Genomic DNA, 23,793 nt, shown 5'->3' with positions numbered 1-23,793 from the left:
ATACTTGTTAATTTGGTGTAACTGCCAAGAGCCACCTGTATCCATTGATTTCCATTATTCTTCCCAGCTGACCATCCTCCATGCTTGCCTCCACCAGCCTTGAAGTTCAATCTTCCCTGGATTGCTGCATGATTTCTATCCCATTCTGAAGATGCAGTGACCTGAGCGTCTTTAATGCGTCCACTCTCCAAACCAAGAGGTGCCAAACATTCTTTACAGAAATACAGAAGGTAAAAGAACAGTCTATGTGTATGTGTTTATATACTGAGGTATGTAGGTATGTTTGAGGGTAGGTACATACAGTTCCAGTAAAAATTAAAAAATTAGACACAATTTGGATCAAGCAGAAATGTTCTACACACCTCATCATGTAGCATCTAACAATCTACAGTTTCTTGTTATATCCATTTCAGCATTATACTGGTTATAATCAAAACATGTGTTTCATCCATCCATTTTTCAGTGCCAAATAAGTTAATATAAGACAACAATCATACCTGCTGAGCAACCATACAGCTCCATCCTTAGTGATATATGACCATACCATGCTGTTGGTCAAAGTTTGATGTAGCGAGCTTTGATGGGTGGGTTTAACTGGTGATAAACAATGCTGTCTCTGTCTTTATTTCCTTTGAATACCTACAAATACATGCAAGTAAAATTAATAATCAGTTACCACAGTCATGCCATTTTAAAGGTAGTTTAAACTTACATTTAAAATTATAACATGTTGATTGCACTAGCTGTAAATATGCAAGAGATAATCAAGAAACTCAAATTTTGAATGCCAGGCTAGATATGTAGTAGACTGCATGATCAGGGGCTTAGCTCCTTGGTATTTGCAGATGACTTAACTATGAAATACTTCCAACATATTATATAACAACAATCTATACTGTGCAGACATAAAGATATGTTTTTAACAGTTTTAAACCAAGGAACTGCTTGTACATTTACCTTAGGTGAACTCTGTCCTGGTACTTTATAGTAGTAAAAGTTCACTCCATCTTCACTATACTGCAGTTTGTATGCTGTTACCCACTGGCTGTGAGCATTTCTTCCCTGTGTTGCTATACTTGTTAATTTGGTGTAACTGCCAAGAGCCACCTGTATCCATTGATTTCCATTATTCTTCCCAGCTGACCATCCTCCATGCTTGCCTCCACCAGCCTTGAAGTTCAATCTTCCCTGGATTGCTGCATGATTTCTATCCCATTCTGAAGATGCAGTGACTTGAGCGTCTTTAATGCGTCCACTCTCCAAACCAAGAGGTGCTGAACATTCTTTACAGAAATAAGGAAGGAGAAAGAAAAGTTTATTTGTATGTGTTTATGTACTGAGGTATGTAGGTATGTTTGAGAGTAAGTACATAATAGTTCTATTGAAAATTTAAAAGTTACACAAAATTTGGATCAAGCAAAAATTTTCTTTGTATGTCATAATGAAGCATCTAACAATCTAGAGATTCTTGCCATATCCATGTTTCAGCATTATATTAGTTATAATCAAAACATGTGTTCACCCTTCCATTTTTAAGTGCCAAATAAGTTCATGTGAGACAACAATCATACCTGCTGAGCAACCATACAGCTCCATCCTTAGTGATATATGACCATACCATGCTGTTGGTCGAAGTTTGATGTAGCGAGCTTTGATGGGTGGGTTTAACTGGTGATAAACAATGCTGTCTCTGTCTTTATTTCCTTTGAATACCTACAAATACATGCAAGTAAAATTAATAATCAGTTACCACAGTCATGCCATTTTAAAGGTAGTTGAAACTTACATTTAAAATTATAACATGTTGATTGCACTTGTAAATATGCAAGAGAAAGTCAAAGGCTAGATATGTGGCATAATTAACTTTTTCCATAGTAGAATGCATGATCAGGGGCTTAGCCCCTTTGTATTTGCAGATGACTTAATTAAGAAATACTTGTAACATATTATAACTGTTACCTCAGTTTATACTGTGCAGACATAAGGATATGTTTTGAAAGTGTTAAACCAAGTTACTGCTTCTACATTTACCTTAGGTGAACTCTGTCCCGGTACTTTGTAGTAGTAGAAGGTCACTCCATCTTCACTGTACTGCAGCTTGTATGCTGTTACCCACTGGCTGTGAGCATTCCTTCCCTGTGTTGCTATACTTGTTAATTTGGTGTAACTGCCAAGAGCCACCTGTATCCATTGATTTCCATTATTCTTCCCAGCTGACCATCCTCCTTGCTTGCCTCCACCAGCCTTGAAGTTCAATCTTCCCTGGATTGCTGCATGATTTCTATCCCATTCTGAAGATGCAGTGACCTGAGCATCTTTAATGAGTCCACTCTCCAAACCAAGAGGTGCCGAACATTCTTTACAGAAATAAAGAAGGTAAAAGAACAGTTTATGTGTATGTGTTTATGTACTGAGGTATGTAGGTATGTTTGAGGGTAGGTACATACAGTTCTATTGAAAATTTAAAAGTAACACAAAATTTGGATCAAGCAGAAATTTTTTTTGTATGTCATAACGTAGTATCTAACAATTTAGAGATTCTTGCCATATCCATATTTCAGCATTATACTGGTTATAATCAAAACATGTGTTTCAACCTTCCATTTTTCAGTGCCAAATAAGTTCATGTAAGACAATGTTTAATCATACCTGTTGAGCAACCATACAGCTCCATCCTTAGTGATATATGACCATACCATGCTGTTGGTCGAAGTTTGATGTAGCGAGCTTTGATGGGTGGGTTTAACTGGTGATAAACAATGCTGTCTCTGTCTTTATTTCCTTTGAATACCTACAAATACATGCAAGTAAAATTAATAATCAGTTACCACAGTCATGCCATATTTAATGTCAGTTTCAACTTACATTTAAAATTGTAACATGTTGATTGCACTTGTTGTAAATGTGCAAGAGAAAGTCAAGGAACTCCAATTTTTAATGTCAGGCTAGATATGTGGCATAATTAGCTTTTTCCATAGTAGAATGCATGATCAGAGGCTTAGCCCCTTGGTATTTGCAGATGACTTAATTAAGAAATGAATAAAGGGGTAAATTACCTGTTAATTAAGAAATACTTGCAACATATTATAACTGTCACCTCTATACTGCGCAGATATAAGGATTTGTTTTTAACAGTTTTACACCAAGTAACTGCCTCTACATTCACCTTACGTGAACTCTGTTCACCTAAGGTATTCTGTCTAATTGAGTGTTGCTTAAACAAAGCAAATATATATATATATATAGATATATAGTTATTAAGATATATTAATTTAATCCCTAATTAACATCCTAACAAATCAGTATGCATATTCTCCATACTGTTTGCTATACTTTTCCTAAGGTTCTGACAAGGAGAATTTGTCTAACAATCACAAGCTAGTTTACTTGGCGATCATTTCTTTTATTCCCATGACCTTAGTGTGTGATCCAGAACTGATATTGTAAGGAGAAATTAGATGCCAGTCACTCTTAGGGGTTTAAAGGTTAAAGACTTTTCCAACACAAGGAGAGCAAAAAAAATTCCCTTTCTATCTTCTGGAGATTTAAACCACTGAGTGCACACTAGTAATAATTATTTGAAGGATGATATAGTTAAAGCGCTGGGTCTTTCATTAATACCCAGTCATGGTTACTTGCAATCCATTAGCCAGAAGGTTGGGGTGTCATGTGGGACTTTGAAGGAGAGAAAAACACCAAAGAAAAGATAATCAATCAAAAGGTTATTGCTAAGTGCAAGCTGCTTGTAAAGTTCACTGGATGAAAAAGCAGTGATGGCCAGCTGAATTTTTGGCCTGCAATGACATAATAAAGCACACTCAGCACTAATCTGAGGTTACATTGTAAACTCGCTTGAGAATAGACAAACAATTCTGAGTGATAGTCACTAATTAAAATCAACTCTGGATTGTACAAGGCTGTGCTCTAACGGCGCCCGGTCGCCTGAGGCGACTAACATTTGGCCTCGGGCGACTGAAAATATTTTCTTGGTCGCCCGGCCGGGCGACTGGCTGGTGTTGGTTTCTTGATTTACAGTCAAAAAAAAAAAAAAAAGAAAATGTTGTTCAATCGGGCGCGCGTTGATAATCAAAGGTCGTTCCACGTGAATTTACGTGTAACATAATCATCGACTTTGATCGTGACAAGCTGCACAGTTTTCGATTTTAACCGCTTTTCCAAATAGTATTATAATTTTTCCTTTAAATTAGGATGGCTCGTTAGTTAGTTTTTGAAAAGCAATTGTTACTTCTGCTCTGACAGGCGTAAAGTACGGTCGACGATTAATAAATCGCTAAATGAACACGGGAGTCGTTCTTTTAAAAGAAAATGTTGTTCCATCGGGCGCGCGTTGATGTTCAAAGGTCGTTCCACGTGAATTCACATGTAGCATAATCCTTGACTTTGAACTTGACTAGCTGCACAGTTTTCGATTTTAACGGCTTTTCCAACAGCATTAAAATTTTTCCTTTAAATTGGGATGGCTCATCAGCTAGTTTTTCAAAAGAAGTTGTTACTTCTGCTCTGATAGGCGTAAAGTACGGTCGGCGATTAATAAATCGCTGAATAAACACGGGAGTCGCTCTTCTATGCTAATTTAATATTTTAGCCGGCTTTTTACTGCCGTGTCTGCGAGGCAAAAAAATAACTAAAGATTGTTTTTCCAGTAAAACACGATGTATAAAAAAGAAAAGATACGTTTTTTTTATGATTGTTTTAGAAACGGATATAAACTCTATAAGTCCCGCATTGTCCTTGGTGTCGTGACAAGTTATTACGTATCACGCACTAAAAATAAAATCGACCGAATCCACAAAATTAGAATTTCTAAAGAATTAAGTATACAGAGTTCAAACGTAATAGTGTTTTGCTAAGCTTACATAATGCTTTGAATTGAACTTCAATGAGACAGTTTTAGGTTTATCAGATTATCTTTGGTATATGTATACTATTCATTTTTCAAAAAATAGTTTTGCACTGCTTCTGTAAGTGTGAATTAAATAATTATTTGACTATAAGTGATGATAGGTTTTCAGGAGGTCAAAGGATACGATGTTTCATGAACATAAAAACAATAAATAAATGCACATCGGTTCTATTTGACTCGTTACGAAAACAGTTTGTTTAATTTTTAACCCTTTCCCGTCCGACCGTGCCATATGGCACACGCGTGTACCACCCCTCAAATTCCCAAGCGTGCCATATGGCACTTTACATAGTAGCCAATTCTAACCAATAAAAAATGCTTATTTTTATTGTTTCTTCTAGCCTATTGTATTTTAACCAATAGGGTTAGAGTAAAAGCTCAGTTCAAGCCAACTTTCAGGGGTGGTGTTCATATGAATTTATTGAGAAATTGCGAGTCGAAATTTGTTTGTGAAGTTTTAAAATGGCGGCGCTTTTTGATTCAGATAGCGAGGAAGAAGAGTTCATTGGCTTCACTATTGAACCGGGGTTTGAAAGAAATTATCCCGAGTCAGAATCTGACATTTCTGTTTCGTCAGTTGACACGGAGGATTTGTCAGATCTCGATCTTAGCGATCAGGAAAGTGGCGAAGAAGACGAACAAGAGTGGAACGACGATCCTGGTCCAGTTGTTGTGAATCCGTTCGTCGCGAATACCGGCCTGGTCAGGGACGTTCGAGGTTATTCGACCATAAACTTTTTTAACCTAATGTTTAAGGACAGCAATTTTGACAGAATTGCAGAGGAAACGAATCGTTATGCGCGGCAAGCGATGGAAACAAAACCGGACCCTGCTTGGCGTGAAACCGACGCCGAAGAAGTGAAGGCATTCTTCGCACTGAATATCCTGTTTGGGATTAAACAATTGCCCGAAGTATACTCATACTGGTCCAGAAATCAGCTTCTCGGAGTCCCAGAAGTGCAAAAGATTTTTCCGAGGAATCGTTTTGCCAAAATATCGCAATATCTTCATCTAAACGATAAGAGAAGAGAATTGCCACGTGGGCACGCAAACCACGACAAATTGTTCAAAGTGCGACCTCTTCTCGATTCTGTTGTAGAGGCTATTAAAAGCGAATACAGGCCGTCGAAAAATGTTTCGATCGACGAGGCAATGATTCCTTTTAAAGGAAGACTTTCCCTTTAACAGTACATGCCCTTAAAACCGGTAAAGAGGGGAATCAAAGTGTGGGAGTGTGCAGATTCGTCGAACGGCTTCATTGGCGCGAAATTCGAAAACTCGAGCTTGTAAAAATTTGATTTTTTGTAATGATTTTTTGAAGAATTGACCACCGAGTCGGTCCAAAATAGCATTAATAATTCTTTATCACTTATTTTCTTCATTCAATAGATTAGTTAGATGTAGTTTGTCCTGAAATGTAACAATTTTCTGTGAGTTCATGAGCAACATGGATGGTTTTTGTTGAGATTTCTATTCACTTAATTTGAGCTCTTGATATTTGCTGAATGCATGCATAAAAGAAAATATTTTTGGCAGCAATGGAAAGTTTATTATCTTAGGAACAAAGTTTCTCTCTATTGTTTCTTGAATAAATGAGTAGTTTCTGATATATTGATTAAAATTTGAAGTGGTGTTACTTTGTGTTGATTTTGGTTCCCTTGCCTTGGGCAGATGGGGTAGTATTACACACTGCCACCCTTGGACGGGAAAGGGTTAATAATTAACTGACTGATTTATTAATTTGGGCGACCAACTAGGAGGCCCGGGCACCTCAGCTAAAATGTTTGGGAGCCCGAAGGGCTCCCTGAAATTTTGATTTGGGCGACCATCTTTTAGGCCTGGGCACCCAAGCTAAAACGCTTGGGAGCCCGAAGGGCTCCCTGAAATTTTCCTTAGAGCACAGCCTTGATTGTATGAATTTAGAGGTCAGAAAAATAGCATATAAGGGAACTTTATTGCCATCATTCATCTAACAATCATAAGGCCATCAAATTAGAAACACAACATGAAAAAGTTCTTTCTTTTTTTGGTCTATCACACAACAAGATAAATGGTAATTTGTTTCATGATTTAAGAGGCTTTCCTCCTTCAAGTTTCCTTTTTTCTTCATGCTTAGGAATAGACAGCACAATCACCTACATGCCAACATTTTTGGCATCACTTTGATGCCAATATATTATTCAATTCATGTAATAATGATTTAACTGCGACAAAATATAATTTTAGTTGTGAAAGTAATTATCAGTTATAAGTTGCCTAAAAAATAATGATAATTGAACTCTGTGTTGTGCAATTTGTCTAGGTAATCACATGATTTTGAGTGCAATTTGGAATAAATAAGCACAAGTGAATTTTTTTAAAGACTAACAAAATTGCACTAGCCTGTAGGGTGAGTGCAATTTGTGGTCTTTGAAAAAATTAGGTCTGAAATCAGGTGCATGATTTGAAATTGGACAAAAATTGCACAACATGAAGTTCAATTACCCCTTAATTACCTAGTCCAGTTTGAAATTGCAGTCCCTCAGATAAGGATTTTTGTCTACAAATATTTTTATTGATCTAGTAGTGAGCTGGTTTGTAGAAGGTTACAAAAGTTGTTTTTCATTTTCTTGCAATTTGATTGCTTTCTTTGTAAACAAGTCTTGAAATCTGATTGGTTGTTGTGTCTTGGTAAGGCTTCCTTATTAGCAGGGAAAATATGTGATTTAAAGCACATGAATTAATTGCACCAATGAGAGCCAATCAGATTACAAGGATCATCAGTAATTTTAAACTAGATGAAATAAAGTCTGTAAACGAAGCACCCTCAAGAATGTTATACAAGACTGCATCCAGTATTATTTATGAAAAGACAGCCTATTTAATATTCTCCTTGTGACCCAAGCCATTTTCAAAGGAAACGGCATGAACTTCAACAGATTTTCCTTCATTTAAAGGTTCATTTTCTACACATACCAAAAGGATACACCTGAAAATCATTCAGTAGGTGACACATGGCAGTAGACATACCTTAGGTGAACTCTGTCCTGATACTTTATAGTAGTAAAATTTCACTCCATCTTCACTGTACTGCAGCTTGTATGCCGTTACCCACTGGCTGTGAGCATTCCTTCCCTGTGTTGCTAGACTTGTTAATTTGGTGTAACTGCCAAGAGCCACCTGTATCCATTGATTTCCATTATTCTTCCCAGCTGACCATCCTCCTTGCTTGCCTCCACCAGCCTTGAAGTTCAATCTTCCCTGGATTGCTGCATGATTTCCATCCCACTGTGAAGATGCAGTGATTTGAGCATCTTTGATGCGGCCATTCTCCATACCAAGAGTACTTGAACATTCTTTACACGACAAAAATAAATGAATAAACACATATTGTTGGGAATGTAAGAGGAATAAAATTATTCATAGCCCTGCAGTTGCTGCTTTAATAGAATTGTATTTCTTGACTTCAGTGGCAAGGGTAAATTTGTTTACAACAATTTATTAAGCATGCATATCAAGCTGTGTTGTGGGTTTTCTCCTTTTCTGCAAGATTACATCAAAAATAAACAATCATTGATTTCATTGATTAATAGTGCCTTTGGCATCTTTAAATTTAAAATGGTATGCTTAGTTTGTAAGAATAATTTTTAACTAGACTGCAATGGAAAATGTAAAAGAAATTTCTTCTCAAACATTAGCCCATTGTTTCGTGTTTATGAATCAGTTCAAATAGGTGATTTAAAGTGCAAATTTTCCTTCTCAAGCACAGTGATGTTATTAATAATAATCTTGAATGCTTTCATTATTTTGAAAACTTGTTTGATCTATCTGCAGTCTGCAGTATACCTTTAGTCCTGACCATTTTCTGAGCACCAAACATCATCAATTCCAATTGTAGATCAGGTTACTTTCCAGATCAACATGTTGAAAACTGTATTAACCATAATTATATGTAGCAGACAGCATTAAAGTTTAATTGTACCATCTGTACATGTAATGTTAACCCTTAAACTCTCAAAATGTTTAATTTAACTTCTATTTGTAACATCCATATTTATAATCATTATTACTTGGATATAGAACATTGCTTAGGCAAATTATTTTTCAACTAAAACTGTGGTTTTTTTTTTCTTCTGTTCTCTATTGTTGAGCTCAGTGACATGTCTGACTAGGACAGATCAAAAACTACAGTACATGCATTAAATTAAAGTTTGGTTGTCATTCACTTTCATTCTAAAGCACATCATGACTTGTTATGACAGGTTCAGTACACATCCAAAAGTCAAGAAAAATACGATCTTTCCACAATTTACAGCCACAAAGTCAATTTTATGTGTACATGCCACCTAAAAACAACATTTCGATTTGATATTTTCATTATTATCTTTTTTCTCTCTTTTTTTGATCGATTGGATAATTGGACTCCTTAGTATAATTCCGAACGCACAGTGCCTGTATCACTCGAGCACTCATAAGGTTTCAAATCAGACACATAACGCGTTTGGCGATACCGCAAATAACAAAAAACTGAGAGTAAACGTACAGTTTAAATTACATTACCCACGCAAACACCTTTCCTAATTGCGGCTTCGACATTCAGCGATTCCAGATATTTTCATTACCTCAACAACTAACTCACTTACATCTTTGTATGGTCCAGTACTAGCTGGCATGGATTGCTAAAGTTTGTTTCATTTAATTTATCGATATGTGCCACCGTTTCGCTCGAGCCCCTTGCACACATTGCCTCCACGAACATACATCGGGTTGATCTTTCGAAATCGATAAGCAATCGGCCAAACCGAGTATTACAACCGAGCTCATTCCGAGAAGGAATGTTGATCCGATCGATGTTAACGCCAAACCTACTTTACTTGGATGGATCCATCGAAGGAAAAGGGCTTCATTCAAATTTGAACTCGAAAAACAAACACAGGTCGTAAAAGAAAGTATAAACGATCATCTAATCCGACTTGCCAAATAGGGTCGTTGAGAAACCTTTTTTTAGAATGATAGTTTCACTTTTGTTTTTTTCTTGTGTCCTATTTGAGCTTCCTTGAATAACTGCTCCTCTGCTTGTTTTTTAGGCTTACTACTTACCATGACCGCAACTGATTGAGATAAAAAGCGACGGAAGCGCCAGGAGTATAAACGGCCAGTTGTACATGTAAGTAGAAACCATCCCGTAAGAACGGATGCAAAGTGCTCGCGATTCGGCTTTGAATGAATGTAAAGAAACCACTCTGAGTTACTTCAGTTCAAAATAATTTTAACGCAGAAGGGAAGAGTTTACGGAAATTTTACTCAGACAGCCTTGTTTGACATAGCCCGCTGATATGTTACCAACGGGTTTATTCCTGTCCTGAAAAGTTAATCAGTCAAACGTTCATGCGTCGATCAATTCGAAGCGTCAGATGCAAAGGGCAGCCCCCGGGCATTTGAACTTTTCAAGATTGGTTCGCTCAAATTCCCGCCTCCTAAAGTCAAAGTTATTTTTTAATTCCTCACCCAAATGCTGGATCTGATCTTCCCTTTTTTAGTATCTTATCATTAAGAGCCTCCATATCAAATTACAAACCACGCTTATTCCGCTGGAAAGACTTTAGAGTTCTGGTTTAAGCTTTTCACCCCACCCTGGTACGGACAACAATCAAATGTTCAGCGGCGGGGAGGGGGGGGGGGGAAAAGATGTTGAAGCTTCGAATTGATCGACGCATTACCGAGTCTGAGGTGCGATTTTGTATGAAACAACTGGTGATTACACTCAAGAAAATTAAACGAATACTAAACATTAACTTACTAGTTTCTGAATTCATTTACGAGAAAAAATCAAAATATATTTGAAAACATTTTGACGACGTTTAGAACATCCTGGGCGCGACCATCTCATTTAAGGTAAAGGTTTCTACATATGTTATGGTAATCTAAATAAAATTATTCCGTTTTTTCCCTTTTTCACTGTTTGTACATATTTCAAAGCAATAGATGCCAGCTGAATAACGGCGGCGTAACATATACAGAGAAGATGACGGATTTTTTCCATGTAACTCGCAAGGAATAAATGTATTTTAGATATGACTAGAGCACATTGTAATTATTACAATTGGTAAGCCCCGGCTCAAAATGTTTCCGACTAAAAAATTTTTCGTCGTCTGTTATACAAAAACGTATATCAAAAAGATCAATACTGGCTAAAAAAATGAAAAAAATGACGGTAAACATTTTTCACCGGAAATTACACTTTTAATTCGGTGGATATTAGAACCTTAACATCATTTTAAGAGGAGAATCCTACAAATGTGATTTCTGAGGGTCATATATAGTAACTACCCTTGTGGCAGTTGAATCGAAACTCTCCCATCAGAAACGAGAAATTTTCTAATATTTAGAAAAAAAAAAAGCAACAACAAAGAAATTCCGGGAGCTCTTTTACCCATGGCCGTTCTGCACATTTCCATATTCTCGTTTTTATATTTGTTGTTTTGTTTTATTTTCTTTCCTAACAGTCCAAAAACATGCAGAACTTTTTAAAGGTACTTTGCCAATTTCTACTGATATCTGCCAGAATAGGAGTGGTTTGGCTGCGTACGTGTTCGATGACCTCAGGTTTCTGTGATCATTGTTTACCCACCTAAATTCAGGCTGATGAGATTAGTTGAGTTGTTATAACCAGTTTCTCACCGTTAGGATTCTGGCAAACGGGATAACTGGTAGAATTGGAAGAATATTGATGTCGTGTTTGCATTTTTGGTGCAATGAACGAGTCAGTTGCCAAAGCTGCTTTCTTATGGAGTGGTGACTCTCCATGCCTCGTAAGAAGAGGCTAGATTGAAACATCCTTTAGTGAACTAGAGGCTCAATTGCGCAAATGGAGCTCTTTTTTTTTCTGACGCCAGAGGACAGAATTTTTCTGGGAAAGTTGAATCCTTTTTCAGATAGCTGACTCATTTTCTCATTCTTGTGAGATCTGTTGTGGTAGGGTACGGGTGGCCCCAGTAATTTGGATTGACGATTGTCTAAATTGCGAATGACACTTCTGTGACTCATGCTAGAATTACTTATTGTTTTATTTCGTGTCATAAAATTTTTTCTGCTTTCCCAGCCCTTTCGTTCTTGGTTCTATTGGCATTGCTATATTCAACAAAACTGTTTTTACCCCCCTCCCCCCCCCAAAAAAAAAAATTCGTATCATCAACTGAGTTGCTATCGTGGATTGGCCTCCGTAAGGAGTTTCGAAGCTGAGGTTTCATAGCGTTAGCCCTTCGGCAGAACGAAGTTTTGCATTAGAGGTGGAGGATAAGTTTAACTGAGCTGACTGACAAGTTATGAAAATTTTATGGCCCTATGAATCTTTCTGTACATGTTATGAGAAATATAAGTTGAAAGTTGGGACAAACTTATTCAATATTCTTAAAAACTTCCGTATTTTATGGAATGCTTTTTTATCAAGAGGGTTATCTCATAGATCACGTTTGTAATTGCTGAATTGTAAAGCTGTTTATTTTCCTTGGGAAATTCATAGCTTCTGTTGGACTTTTATCATTCTTGGATTTGTTCAGGATTTAGGGCTGGTTTTTCAGTCCTGGTCTTTCCACTGCTTCGCTTTAGTTGTTTATCGTGTCCAGAAATTTAAATTCATTGCTGTTATGATATTTTTTCCATGTTTTATTGAGTAAATGTTTATGCTTGTGTTCTAAGACAACTTGTTTAACCAGGAGGGGTCACATGGCACAGTTGTCGAGCTATGTAGAAGGAAGGCACTATAAACATCGGACCACATCTTAGAAATGCTGAACCGAGTGATGGTTACAGTACCAACCAGAAATTAGACAGTCGCGTGAATGCTCAGTGCAGAAGCAAGTAAAATGTGTATTTAAGAGCTAAACGCAGTCTATCAGCGGTTCAGGAAATTCTTAAAGTACAGCTCAAGACAGGAATCAATGCCCTTAAGGGGTTTGTGTAATCATTAAAGAAGAACAAAGAGAATCATTTCCGGTGTCTGTCCCGTCAATTGTCTCGCCTAAAGTTTCACGCAGTAGGAGTTTACTGCTCCTGGAATGGCTCACAGTTGATACATGAGAAGAAAAAGTTGACTTGCTGCATGATGTAAGAATAGCTAAGGCATTGCGTAAACAGGATATGGAGCATCGTAATGTATCATGGATACTTGATCAGGATGGTGAAGAGGAGCACTGGATAGAAATGATTCGTGAGACACGCGGGCAAAATTTTGTAGTGGACTGTAAATTGACAATAAAGGTGTTTGACAACAGTGGCAACTTTGAGAAATGTTTCAGATTTCAAGTTCTTCTCGCTGACAATAAAAATATAAGAAACAGTCTTAAAAATCGCGGTTGTCTGGAGTACATTCCGTACATGGTCTTTATGTTAATTATATACACTTCAATGGCAGAAACGTGCCTAAGACACAAATTATTCATAACAAAAGATAGGTTATGTTCCGTAGCCTTCCTTTGCCAACTGTAAAGTGCAAAGCCGGACGATAACGATATATGTTTGATTTAGCGTATGGGTTTGAGTCTATAAATAACACCTCAGTCTTTCACCCTCTGAGTTCACACGGCTCGCTTTTCAACCCATGCTGTGAGAAGGGATTCCAATCATTCTAGATGTAAATTACATCGTTTGTGTGTAGGGCCATAACCCGATAAATAGTAATTTGGTTGAAGGAACCCGTTCCAAATCCAGTTGTGGTATAACAGTTATTTACGGGTAACAAGGTAAAGAAAGAACTCAGTATAAGTAAAACACATTACAGCTGGGCATAGGCGTACGGGCCGGGGGGGCGGGGGGGGGCTGCAGCCCCCCCAAAATTTTGGGCAATTCAGATTTTTTGGGCAGCAAGAGAAATTTGGGCAAAGCCAGTTTTTAAAGATGTTTTCAAGTTTTTTATTGAAATAGATAGATATTTTCTATTTTTACCTGAATTTAAAAATGGAAAGCCAGTTAAATTCACACGAGAAAGCGGTTGCCTAGCACGTGACGAGCTTCTGGTCATTAGTAAGGGGGGGTTATAGGTTGATATACGTATTTCTATTTTTTGTGTTTGTTCTTGGGCATTGTACTGTACTGTACCGCACTGCACTAGCTGGTGTTGTAAATTAATTAGAATCAATTTCCGCATAGCTTTGTAAAATAATATCGTAGATTATCGACTGGAGACTCTCAGAAGATCGGAGTCACGTGCTAGGCAACCACTGTCTCGTGTGAATTTAACTGGCTCTACCATGGGCTTTAAGTGCCTAAAGCCAGTTAAATTTACGCCCGTAGTTTCGTAAAAAGTTACGCGACCGTGGAAACTGTTAAATTCACACGAGACAGCGGTTGCCTAGCACGTGACGAGCTTTTTTGTACACTATACATACCAAAAAGTTCGGTATCTACGTCCACTGTTACGGGCATGTGCTCAACCTCGCACTTCAGGATACTATGACACAGATTGAACCACTGCAAAACGCTTTGGGGACTATCCAGGCTCTGCACAACTTTTTAGATGCGAGTCCCAAACGACACGCCCTGTTTAGTGACACAGAAGTACAAGGCGAGGATCTGAAACTGACGCTGAAGTCATTGAGTGCCATGCGATGGTCATGCCGGTGGGAAGCCGTAAAAGCCGTATACGGGCAAATAGAACGTATTGTAAAAGCCCTGCTCACGCTGTCTGCAGACAAAGATCCGAAAACCTACTCTGAGAGCAGAGCCTTGTTGACCGCCATTTGTGACTTGGAGTTTATCTTCGGACTGTGTTTGCTGAAAGTAATCCTGAGCAACACCAGTAGTTTGTGTCGATATCTTCAGGGGAAGACGGTTGACGTCATCTCCGCTCGTAGAAATGCCGACATGACCATTCAGACCCTACGCCAGTGTCGGAATGAAGAAAGTTTCAACAGCGTATGGCAGTTAGCATCAGCAATGGGTCTGAAAATTAAGAAGTGGCTGACCAATTCTGAGTTTGAATTACGAGAGGCCAGGGCACCCAGACAGACGCCATCGCTCCGCCTTCAAGCCCTTGTAGGTGAACGACAAACGCAGCTGACACCGGAATCGCACCACTGTATTAACACCTACTATGCTTCCATCGACAAGGTGCTGTCCGTGCTTGAGCTCAGGTTTAGCAGAAATGACCAGGATATCCTCTTTGCTTTGGGAAATATCTGCCACAGTGAAACACCTGATAAAGAAAGCTTCTCCCGCATTGCTAAGTTTTACAACATCGACGGCGAGATTCTGGAAGCCGAGCAGAAAATGTACGCGAGTTTTCGTCATGTACGCGGATTGGGCTACACGACTGTTTCAGAAATGCTAGAGACAATGCGTGAGAATGATCTATTCGATAGGTTTCCAGAGTTTTCCAGTGTGGTGCATATCCTTGCAGTGATACCTGCTACATCGTGTTCAGCAGAGCGATCATTCAGTGAGTTGCGCAGATTGAAAACTTACCTCCGCAGCACCATGGGGCAACAACGTGTCAGTAACATTGCACTTATCAACATTGAAAGGGCGTATGCCAACTCTGTAGTCAACAATGACATGGATCGTATCATTGATATCTTCGGTCGTCGAAATGGCAGAGACAGTTATTTCTTTTAAGTTTTAGTGTTTTTTGAGCTCATATGATAGATTCATAGGTAAGAATATTTTCACTTCATATGTAGGCCATTGTTAGTGCATCGTATGACCCTCGTTTCCTTCCAACTGTTTCGTAAAAATTTGGGCAACTTGTGAGAATTTTTTGGGCAAATGGTTCACCGCCCCCCCTGGCAAAAAAATGCCCGTACGCCTATGTTTAGATGTATTGATAAAATTGCACATTGTAACTGCCATATATCTCTTTGTAATGCGAGGAAATATTTTTGTTTATGCATGACGAGCTTTGCTCAAGAAAAGAATTCTCACCAGGGATGCGTAAAATGATCCATAGGCTTGTCAAAGTAAAGCGAGAGGGCTCAATTAGCAAGTGAAAGCGAGGTGTTTGGCTTCGAGCGTGAAATTAATTGAAGTTAACAATTTAAATGTAAACAGGCGCGAGGATCCGCGCGGCTTGCGCGTTAGGAGTGCTACGTAAATTTAGGACTCTTTTGCACAATTTTCTCTTTGGAGATAACTACGCATTCATGGCGTGAATGGCAATTTTCATAATTGTAGAATGATTCAGCGACAAGAACGGCTTAGCTAAGCCGTAGTGTGTCATGGCATTTGAGGATAGCCTGGTTGTAGTGCGTGACATGACTATCAAGTAACAGTTATTGTACCCAGCATGTTTTGTTCGTGATCTACAGATTTATTGGTTTGTGACGCAAAGAGCGATTATCTATTCTGTCACGACAATACCAAAATTAAATTGTGTTAGCCTACTTATATTTCACTCTGATCAGACCTTTGACCCTAAGTCAACATGGAAGCCGGTGACGTGAGCCGCTCGGTAAGGACCTTGTTTTCAAGAGAGATTTCGACTGCAGTATGTTCTGGAGATACAAGAGTATCATTTAACACTTGAAACGATTGGGTAGATATTTTGATAATACTTTTCTGGCGTCCATACTGAGGAGCTCTTTCAGTATAAAATATCATTTTAGTAAGTCCCAATCATCAGGTTAGCGCGGGAACTTATCCCGCGAAAATTCTGTGCGAAGGTACGAGTATATTCGGCGGTATCTGCGAAAAGGGGCCATCGTTCTTTCCTCAAGGTAAGGTCTTAACTGTGTAAAACTTCGCGAGGAAGAAATTCTACTCGCTGGCCTGTCCAATTTGGCTTTTAGATAAGGTTGTATGCCTGATAATATCTGTCTAGAGCTATATGATGACGCGCGATAAATCTCGCTGCTTAATAACCTTTGAGCGGAAAATGATGATGCCCAAACCATTTAATCAGCAAAGCAAGGTTTACCTTTATTTCTGTGCTTTCGAAGCAAGAGAAGGAATTATTTCTGTGATAGTTCGGTGACAGATGCTTAAAATCACATGGTGTATTATCAAACTGTTGAAACCTAACATGAGCAAGATGAACTAATTATGGAATGAACCCTGACATCACAGCTCAAATATTCCTTCCCTGTAAGATGACGCGCTCTTGGCAGGTTAGTGTGTTTTCTTACTAATCGTACTGTACTATTTCGCAGTTTCGAAAGCAGAATCCTGAAGATACTCTCGTTCTTTTGTTATTTCTTACCCACTCTCTCCTGTAATCAGACTTATCTCCGTGAGGGAAGAACCTTCATTTTTTAATTTTTTTCCCGGTTTTGTCAATCGTATGTGAGCTGTTGTTATCTGAAGGCAGAACCTTTCCTTTTTTTTTTCACCTGGTTCTGTCTCTCTTGGGTAGTCAGTCCTGTTTGGGCTGTTGTTATCTGAAGGCAGAACCTTTCCTTTTTTCTTTCACCTGGTTCTGTCTCTCTTGGGTAGTCAGTCCTGTTTGGGCTGTTGTTATCTGAAGGCAGAACCTTTCCCTTTTTAACTCGTGAATTGCGCGCATGCGCAAGAGCGAGTTATAGATACGATGTGGGGAATGGCATTCGCTCGCTCGCTCGCTCGCTCGATTGGTCGATTCCTGTAAACTTTTTTTAGATTTTAGGCTTTTGAGTGCATTTGATAGTTTTTGGCGAGCAATAAACAGACGAAATGGCGACCTTTGTTGCTAAGAATTGTGGTGGAATGAAAAAGAAGCCAATGATAATCTTAAAAGAGTTTTTTTTTTCGTTTTAGTTTCAACAAGCGGCGCCAGCGACTGGCAGGCATGCAAGGATTCACACTGAAATAACAGAACAATCTTCGTTTTTCATAAAATTGTAATTTACAATCCTTGAACTTGAAAACAATCCGAAGATTCATTGAAAATATCACTCACTGCGAAGCGCTCGGAATTTACAGATGTATAAAAGCTTTTTCTGTTATAGCGTGAGATTGAGGACAAAATTGATCATTACGTTTCGTCGCGTGTGTTTTTCCTGTGTGAAGCAACAAAAGATGCCGGCGACTGACGAAAGAACAAGTTAACACGAAAATCAAATAACACCTAAACAAACAATTTTAGCTACCGATTTTCAGTGAATTTTTAAAGAACAATTTTCTTTTAAGTTTCAAGACAATTTGAAGATTCAACATACCTACAACGTACTAAAATGCGAAAGTTACACACCACAAAATTGATAAACAGGCCTGAAATGAAATTCTATCTTGTTATTGTTTATACGTTGCCTAGCACGTGACTTAAATCTACCCAGGCGGAGATCCAAAATGAGGGTGGCAGGCTTGGTTTAGTTATATCACTCAAAACTCGTTTCCGTTTGTCTTATTTGATAAAGAGGGAATCGTTAATGTTTTCATTAAGACAGTATTGCCTTGATTTTCTAATATTTACAACGAAAGACAGTAAATTTCACTTTTCACCCACATTTACTTCCAACCTTTTCTTTTGAGCCAGAAACAAAAATGATAGACGTTTAAAACACATGACATCATCCACCTTGTCAAATGTAATAGCATGATCATTTCAATTGTAATGCCTTCTTATCCCAACGTTACTTTGTTTCTTTGCTACATTAGCGAACACTGAACTACTGCTCGTACTCTAGATATGACAATCAACCACAAAATTCCCTAAACCAGATAACATTAAACATAATCTAAAAAATCATGTATCAATTCACGAGTTTGCTCACAGAGCACTTTGATTTTCACCTGGTTCTGTCTCTCTTGGGTAGTCAGTCCTGTTTGGGCTGTTGTTATCTGAAGGCAGAACCTTTCCCTTTTTTTCACCTGGTTCTGTCTCTCTTGGGTAGTCAGTCCTGTTTGGGTTGTTGTTATCTGAAGGCAGAACCTTTCCTTTTTTTCACCTGGTTCTGTCTCTCTTGGGTAGTCAGTCCTATTTGAGCTGTTGTTATCTGAAGGCAGAACCTTTCCTTTTTTTCCACCTGGCTCTGTCTCTCTTGGGTAGTCAGTCCTATTTGGGCTGTTGTTATCTGAAGGCAGAACCTTTCCTTTTTTTTTCACCTGGTTCTGTCCCTCTTGGGTAGTCAGTCCTGTTTGGGCTGTTGTTATCTGAAGGCAGAACCTTTCCCTTTTTTTCACCTGGTTCTGTCCTTCTTGGGTAGTCAGTCCTGTTTGGGCTGTTGTTATCTGAAGGCAGAACCTTTCCCTTTTTTTCAACTGGCTCTGTCTCTCTTGGGTAGTCAGTCCTATTTGGGCTGTTGTTATCTGAAAGCAGAACCTTTCCCTTTTTTTCACCTGGTTCTGTCTCTCTTGGGTAGTCAGTCCTATTTGGGCTGTTGTTATCTGAAGGCAGAACCTTTCCCTTTTTTTTCACCTGGTTCTGTCTCTCTTGGGTAGTCAGTCCTATTTGGGCTGTTGTTATCTGAAGGCAAAATCTTTCCTTTTTTTTATTTGGTTCTGTCTCTCTCTTATGACAAACTAATTTTGAATTGCGACATAATTAAATTTACTTGTCTTGATTTTTTTCCTTTGCAGATTTAATTGAACGTTAATTGCGAAAAGCCGTGATGAAAAAGCAATGATTGTTTTAATAGAAAAAGATAGTTTTCCTGTTTAGATGACCAACCAACCTTAACTTAATTACACATCATAAGTGCACGTTCCGTTGACTGGTAATTTTTACGTCGATGTTGTGTTTGCCTTGGTGGTGTCTGTCCTCAAATCCCGTGATTTTTCAATAAAAATAAATAACGAATTTAGGAATAAAATTACCAACGAGTAAAATACCTCTTCTCGTAACGTATTAAATTGCATTTACATTTCCAACTCTTGCTTCAGACACGAGATGTAAAATCGGTCATAGATTGTAAAAGAGATTTGTGAGTAAAGAACTTTTTCTACTTGTCTTTGTTTATTTTCTCGCAGCCTTATACATGAGGTTCGCTGTGTTCGCAGTGGCGCGCCAGGAAACCCCAGCAGGAAAAATTTTTCTAAAGATTTTACTCCTTTAATGATCTCTTTAAAGTATATTACTTCCTTAGCATTTAGCCAATTATATGGTGCCGGCGGAGGGTACAAAATAACTCCATTACATATTTCTTTACAGGCCAATATTATCGGAAAAAACCCAAACAAACAAACAAAATGAGTTCTGTTGCGCTGTGTGATCCATGAGTGTTCTCATCGCGGTTAGGGCTTGCTGTTGTTTGCGGTATTATTTTCCGGAGTGGACATACCATTACTACATATTTGTTAGCGTTTAAAAATCGGAAACACATGGTTTTGGTAAAAAAACTTCATCTTTTTCAACTCTTAACGACTGTCGAGTTGTGTGTATCAACAGAGTGGGTCAGCAAATTTGCATTCTATGTTGCGCAAGGGGCAAGAGAAAATGGTTGACTCCCCGCGAGTGAAGCTGACGCTCTAGGTCGATGTCGATCCATTATTATCCTTTGTAAACAAAATTTCGATCATGGAGTTAAATTATAAAATTACTTTGGCTTACATTGTGCGCTTTGAAGTAAACTTGAGTTGTTAGATCCACGCGAGGGTTTAACCTTGAAAAATGCAATCACGCGAGTGGAGCTGACATTAACGCGTGTCCCTATCTGGAAAACATTCGTATTGTGACAAGAAGGGTCTGCTTAAGGTTTTGGGTTACTCTCGCCATGCAATTTGGACGCCGAAAAGTGCCAAAAAAGTAATTACTGAAAATTCATCCGCAACACCTCGGTCGTTCTGTGGGCGCGAAGTCAGTTCTTCTCTTACAGTTAATAATTGCCAGGCGGATCTCAGATCCGCCTCAGCCTCATTTGCATAAATTCTTTTGGTGAGCAAAGCTCGTCATGCATGGCAAGGTGATACGATCTGACACAACAATAAGCTGAGATATTTGTTTATTCTCATTACCTGTTTACTGGATAATGTATGGGTATTGTAAGGAGAAGTTGAATGTGATTCTCTTGTGTGTGTGAAAGGGCTTGATATCCAGTCTCTCTCACATGTATGTGCGTTATTTTATATTTTAATCATGGTGTTCCTGCCTTTCGATGATTTTAACATTAGCCGTTGTCCGTCTGTTAAGCATAATGCGTGGACAGTTACGGCTGTGATAGGCCTAATGTTTGCTTAAGTAGTTTTGAACACTTATGCTTTTCTTGTCGAATGTTTTATTAATCAAATTTATTATTTCATTTAGCTGTTGTTTCCTGCGTGACAATTTTTAAATAAGACTAATTTCTGCTGTGAACTTTGTCGCGTGACAAAATCAAATGGTGAAAAATTAGTATGATGATCCTTGGAGATCAAATTAAACTTGTCAGTAAATGCTAATTATTTCAAAGCTGGCAGAGCACGTGGGTGAGATGATGTGAATCCTTTGTTCTGCTTGGCTACTCAAGCGGGCAAGATGGAACTCTTGCTCGCTAATGAAAAGTGTAATTTTTTTGTATTTAGTGGAAACTGAAATATGATCAGTAAATCTTATCACTCGCTGAATTTGTTCTTGTTTTCCCTTATGTTCTTCTTTTTTGTATGATTTCGTTGAACTTCGAATACGACTCTTACCCCACAGCCTCCAACTTCCCGTACCACGTTCTCCCATCTCTAGTTCGTTTGCAACCCTTTGTTTCCCAACTCCTGCCCCTCTTTGTATTACTCCCGTCTTCAGTTTGATTGAAAGGACCATTAATTGAACTAATTTCATATCCATCATGTTAAATTTTCGCTCTTCGCCGGAAGCAGCTGTTGTCGTGAGCTGTATGAAAGCTAGCTCCAACGAGCGATTCAAGTCACTACTCATCCATTGTTAAACCGTTTGCATTTTTGAGCGTTCAGTTTAAGCGCTGATAGACTGTTATTGCACATTATTGTTCGGCTGGTCTCCAAGTCACACTTTAAAACTACTCTGATTTCTTCGAGAAATTGAGATCTTTTTAAAACCTCTGCAGAAAGTTTTAAAAGTTGTTCATACATTCTATGATACATTTGTTCACTAGCGGTATGATTCAGCTATGTGATTGTGTGATTTTAACATAAATATTTGCAGAAACGAGGACTGATTTTTCATTGCCACATACAAAAATACTGAGGCTGAGCAATATGGCCTTAGACGACGTTGGACCTAACTCGCTCTGCTCGCCGAATAATTCCGACTGCTGACACTGTTTACATGTTTCATGTTCTCTCATTCATGACGTATGACGTAACCGACTTCGAGAGGTATCTTACTACACCGGCTGATTTCAATTTTATGTTTCCTCTCGAATGAAATTATCTTTAATGCTTCGGTAGACCTTAAATGGAATTAAGTGGGAAAAAAACCCTTTGCTGGGTACAGGTTTTTCATTGGTTGATGAGCAGTAAGAAACAACAATCGAGTGCCTTTTCGATTTCTGCTCCCGCTTCCTGCCATGTGTAGATCCCTTCTTCCGCCCTCTTAAGCTTCTGCCTTCTGTTCTCCGAGCTTCCTCTTTCTTACCCTCCACGTTTGTGGTGCAAGGCACTCTACCCAATGAGTATCCTTCATTTGAAAAGAAACATAAACTTTTCGTTAGTTACATCACAGGATTCGAACGATTTGAATAAAATTCGGTGTTTATAGCCGTCGTTATTCGAGAACTTGAAAGAAAGAGCGTCCAGATGTTTTCAGGTTGGTTGATTCCCAGTGCGCGTACACGATCAATAATTTGAAAAATTTTCCCTTCTGACAAGCTGCAAATTAGGATAGAGGCACTTTACCATTTATTCGCCTTGTTGCAATCAAAGATGGCGGATTCTAAATATCGAAAAATCCTGTTCGTTTGTCGATGGAGCACTTGTCGTTCTCCTACAGCTAAAGCGATTTTAAGGCACCTTATACAGGAACGTGAAGATAGGAACGGTTGGGAGATTGAAAGCGCTGGAACTCATGTTGTCCGTGAAGGACTCCCATCGAACGAACGAGGGTTGCAAGTGTTGAAGAAACATGGAATTGTTAGCAACCACCGAGCAAGACAAGTAAACGAGGATGATTTTCGTCGTTTGGATGTAATGTTGGCCTTTGATAAGAGCAATGTACGAGGTCTTAATGAAACTTTTAAGCCAAATGACGGCACTGCGCGATTACACGTTTTTTATAAAATAGAACAACAGTTAACTCGGCGATATGCGAGACAGCAGCGTGCTGTCCACTTACACAGGCATGACGTGTTAACTTTCCAGTAATGCTCAAATCGAGCTGGTGATAACCGATTACGTTCGAGAATTTTGTTGTAGTTTTGATTATGGATGAAATAACTGGTAATTACTCGCAAGAAAAGTAAACGAACACTTTACATTAACTTTACTAGTTTCTTAATTCCTTTACGTGAAAAAAAATGTTGCAATCAAAATCTATTTGAAAGCATTTTGACGACGTTTAGAACATACTTCGCGCGACCATCTCATTAAAGGTAAAAGGTTTCTACATATGTTATGGTAATCTAAATCTAATAATGTAATTTTTTTCTCTTTTACCGTTTTTACATAATTCAAAGCAACAAATGCCAGCTGAATAACTGACGCGTAACATATGCAGAGAAGATGACGGACTTTTTTCATGTAACTCGCAAGGAATAATTGTAATTTAGGTATTACTAGACGACTTTGAAATCGCAACCTATAAGCCCCGGCTCAAAATGTTTTCGACCAAAATGATTGTTATGTAAAAAAGTTATTAGCCGTCTGTCATACAAAAACGCCGTATATCAAAAAGATCAATATTGGCTAAAAAATGACGGTAAACATTTTCAACGGAAGTAAGAGTTTTAATTCAGTGGATCTTAAAACCCTAACATCATTTTAAGCGGGAATTCCTAGAAACGTGATTTCTGAGAGTCATATATAGTAGCTACCCTTGTGGCAGCTGAATCGAAATTCTCCCGACAGAAACAAGTACTTTCAAATATTTAGGGAAAAAAAAA

At 38.4% G+C, this 23,793-nt stretch overlaps 3 protein-coding genes across 3 annotated transcripts; 2 read left to right on the top strand and 1 right to left on the bottom strand.

Moving 5' to 3' along the window:
- Window positions 1-1,518: 1,518 nt before the first annotated feature.
- LOC149040251 (EGF-like repeat and discoidin I-like domain-containing protein 3) lies at window positions 1,519-8,320 on the bottom strand (the record flags this gene model as incomplete). The annotated part of the gene is made up of 4 exons (XM_089181538.1): window positions 1,519-1,713; window positions 2,032-2,357; window positions 2,650-2,791; window positions 7,934-8,320. Coding segments are annotated over 4 exons (1,050 nt in total), but the record flags the coding sequence as incomplete, so codon positions are not given.
- Window positions 8,321-13,721: 5,401 nt separating this feature from the next.
- LOC149040250 (zinc finger MYM-type protein 1-like) lies at window positions 13,722-15,705 on the top strand. Its single transcript, XM_089183016.1, has one exon. The coding sequence runs from the start codon at window positions 14,354-14,356 to the stop codon at window positions 15,512-15,514; it is 1,161 nt and encodes a 386-aa protein (XP_089039142.1). The 5' UTR covers window positions 13,722-14,353; the 3' UTR covers window positions 15,515-15,705.
- A 6,913-nt stretch (window positions 15,706-22,618) lies between these two features.
- LOC149040249 (low molecular weight phosphotyrosine protein phosphatase-like) lies at window positions 22,619-23,056 on the top strand. The gene has a single exon (XM_089181537.1). The coding sequence runs from the start codon at window positions 22,619-22,621 to the stop codon at window positions 23,054-23,056; it is 438 nt and encodes a 145-aa protein (XP_089037663.1).
- Window positions 23,057-23,793: the final 737 nt, after the last annotated feature.

The sequence above is a fragment of the Pocillopora damicornis genome, chromosome 9, assembly GCF_964200805.1.
Source record: "Pocillopora damicornis chromosome 9, jaPocDami1.2, whole genome shotgun sequence".
NCBI classification, from domain to species: Eukaryota; Metazoa; Cnidaria; class Anthozoa; order Scleractinia; family Pocilloporidae; genus Pocillopora; species Pocillopora damicornis.
Note: the sequence above shows the minus strand (reverse complement) of the source record. Positions and strands in the feature narration are given on the sequence as shown.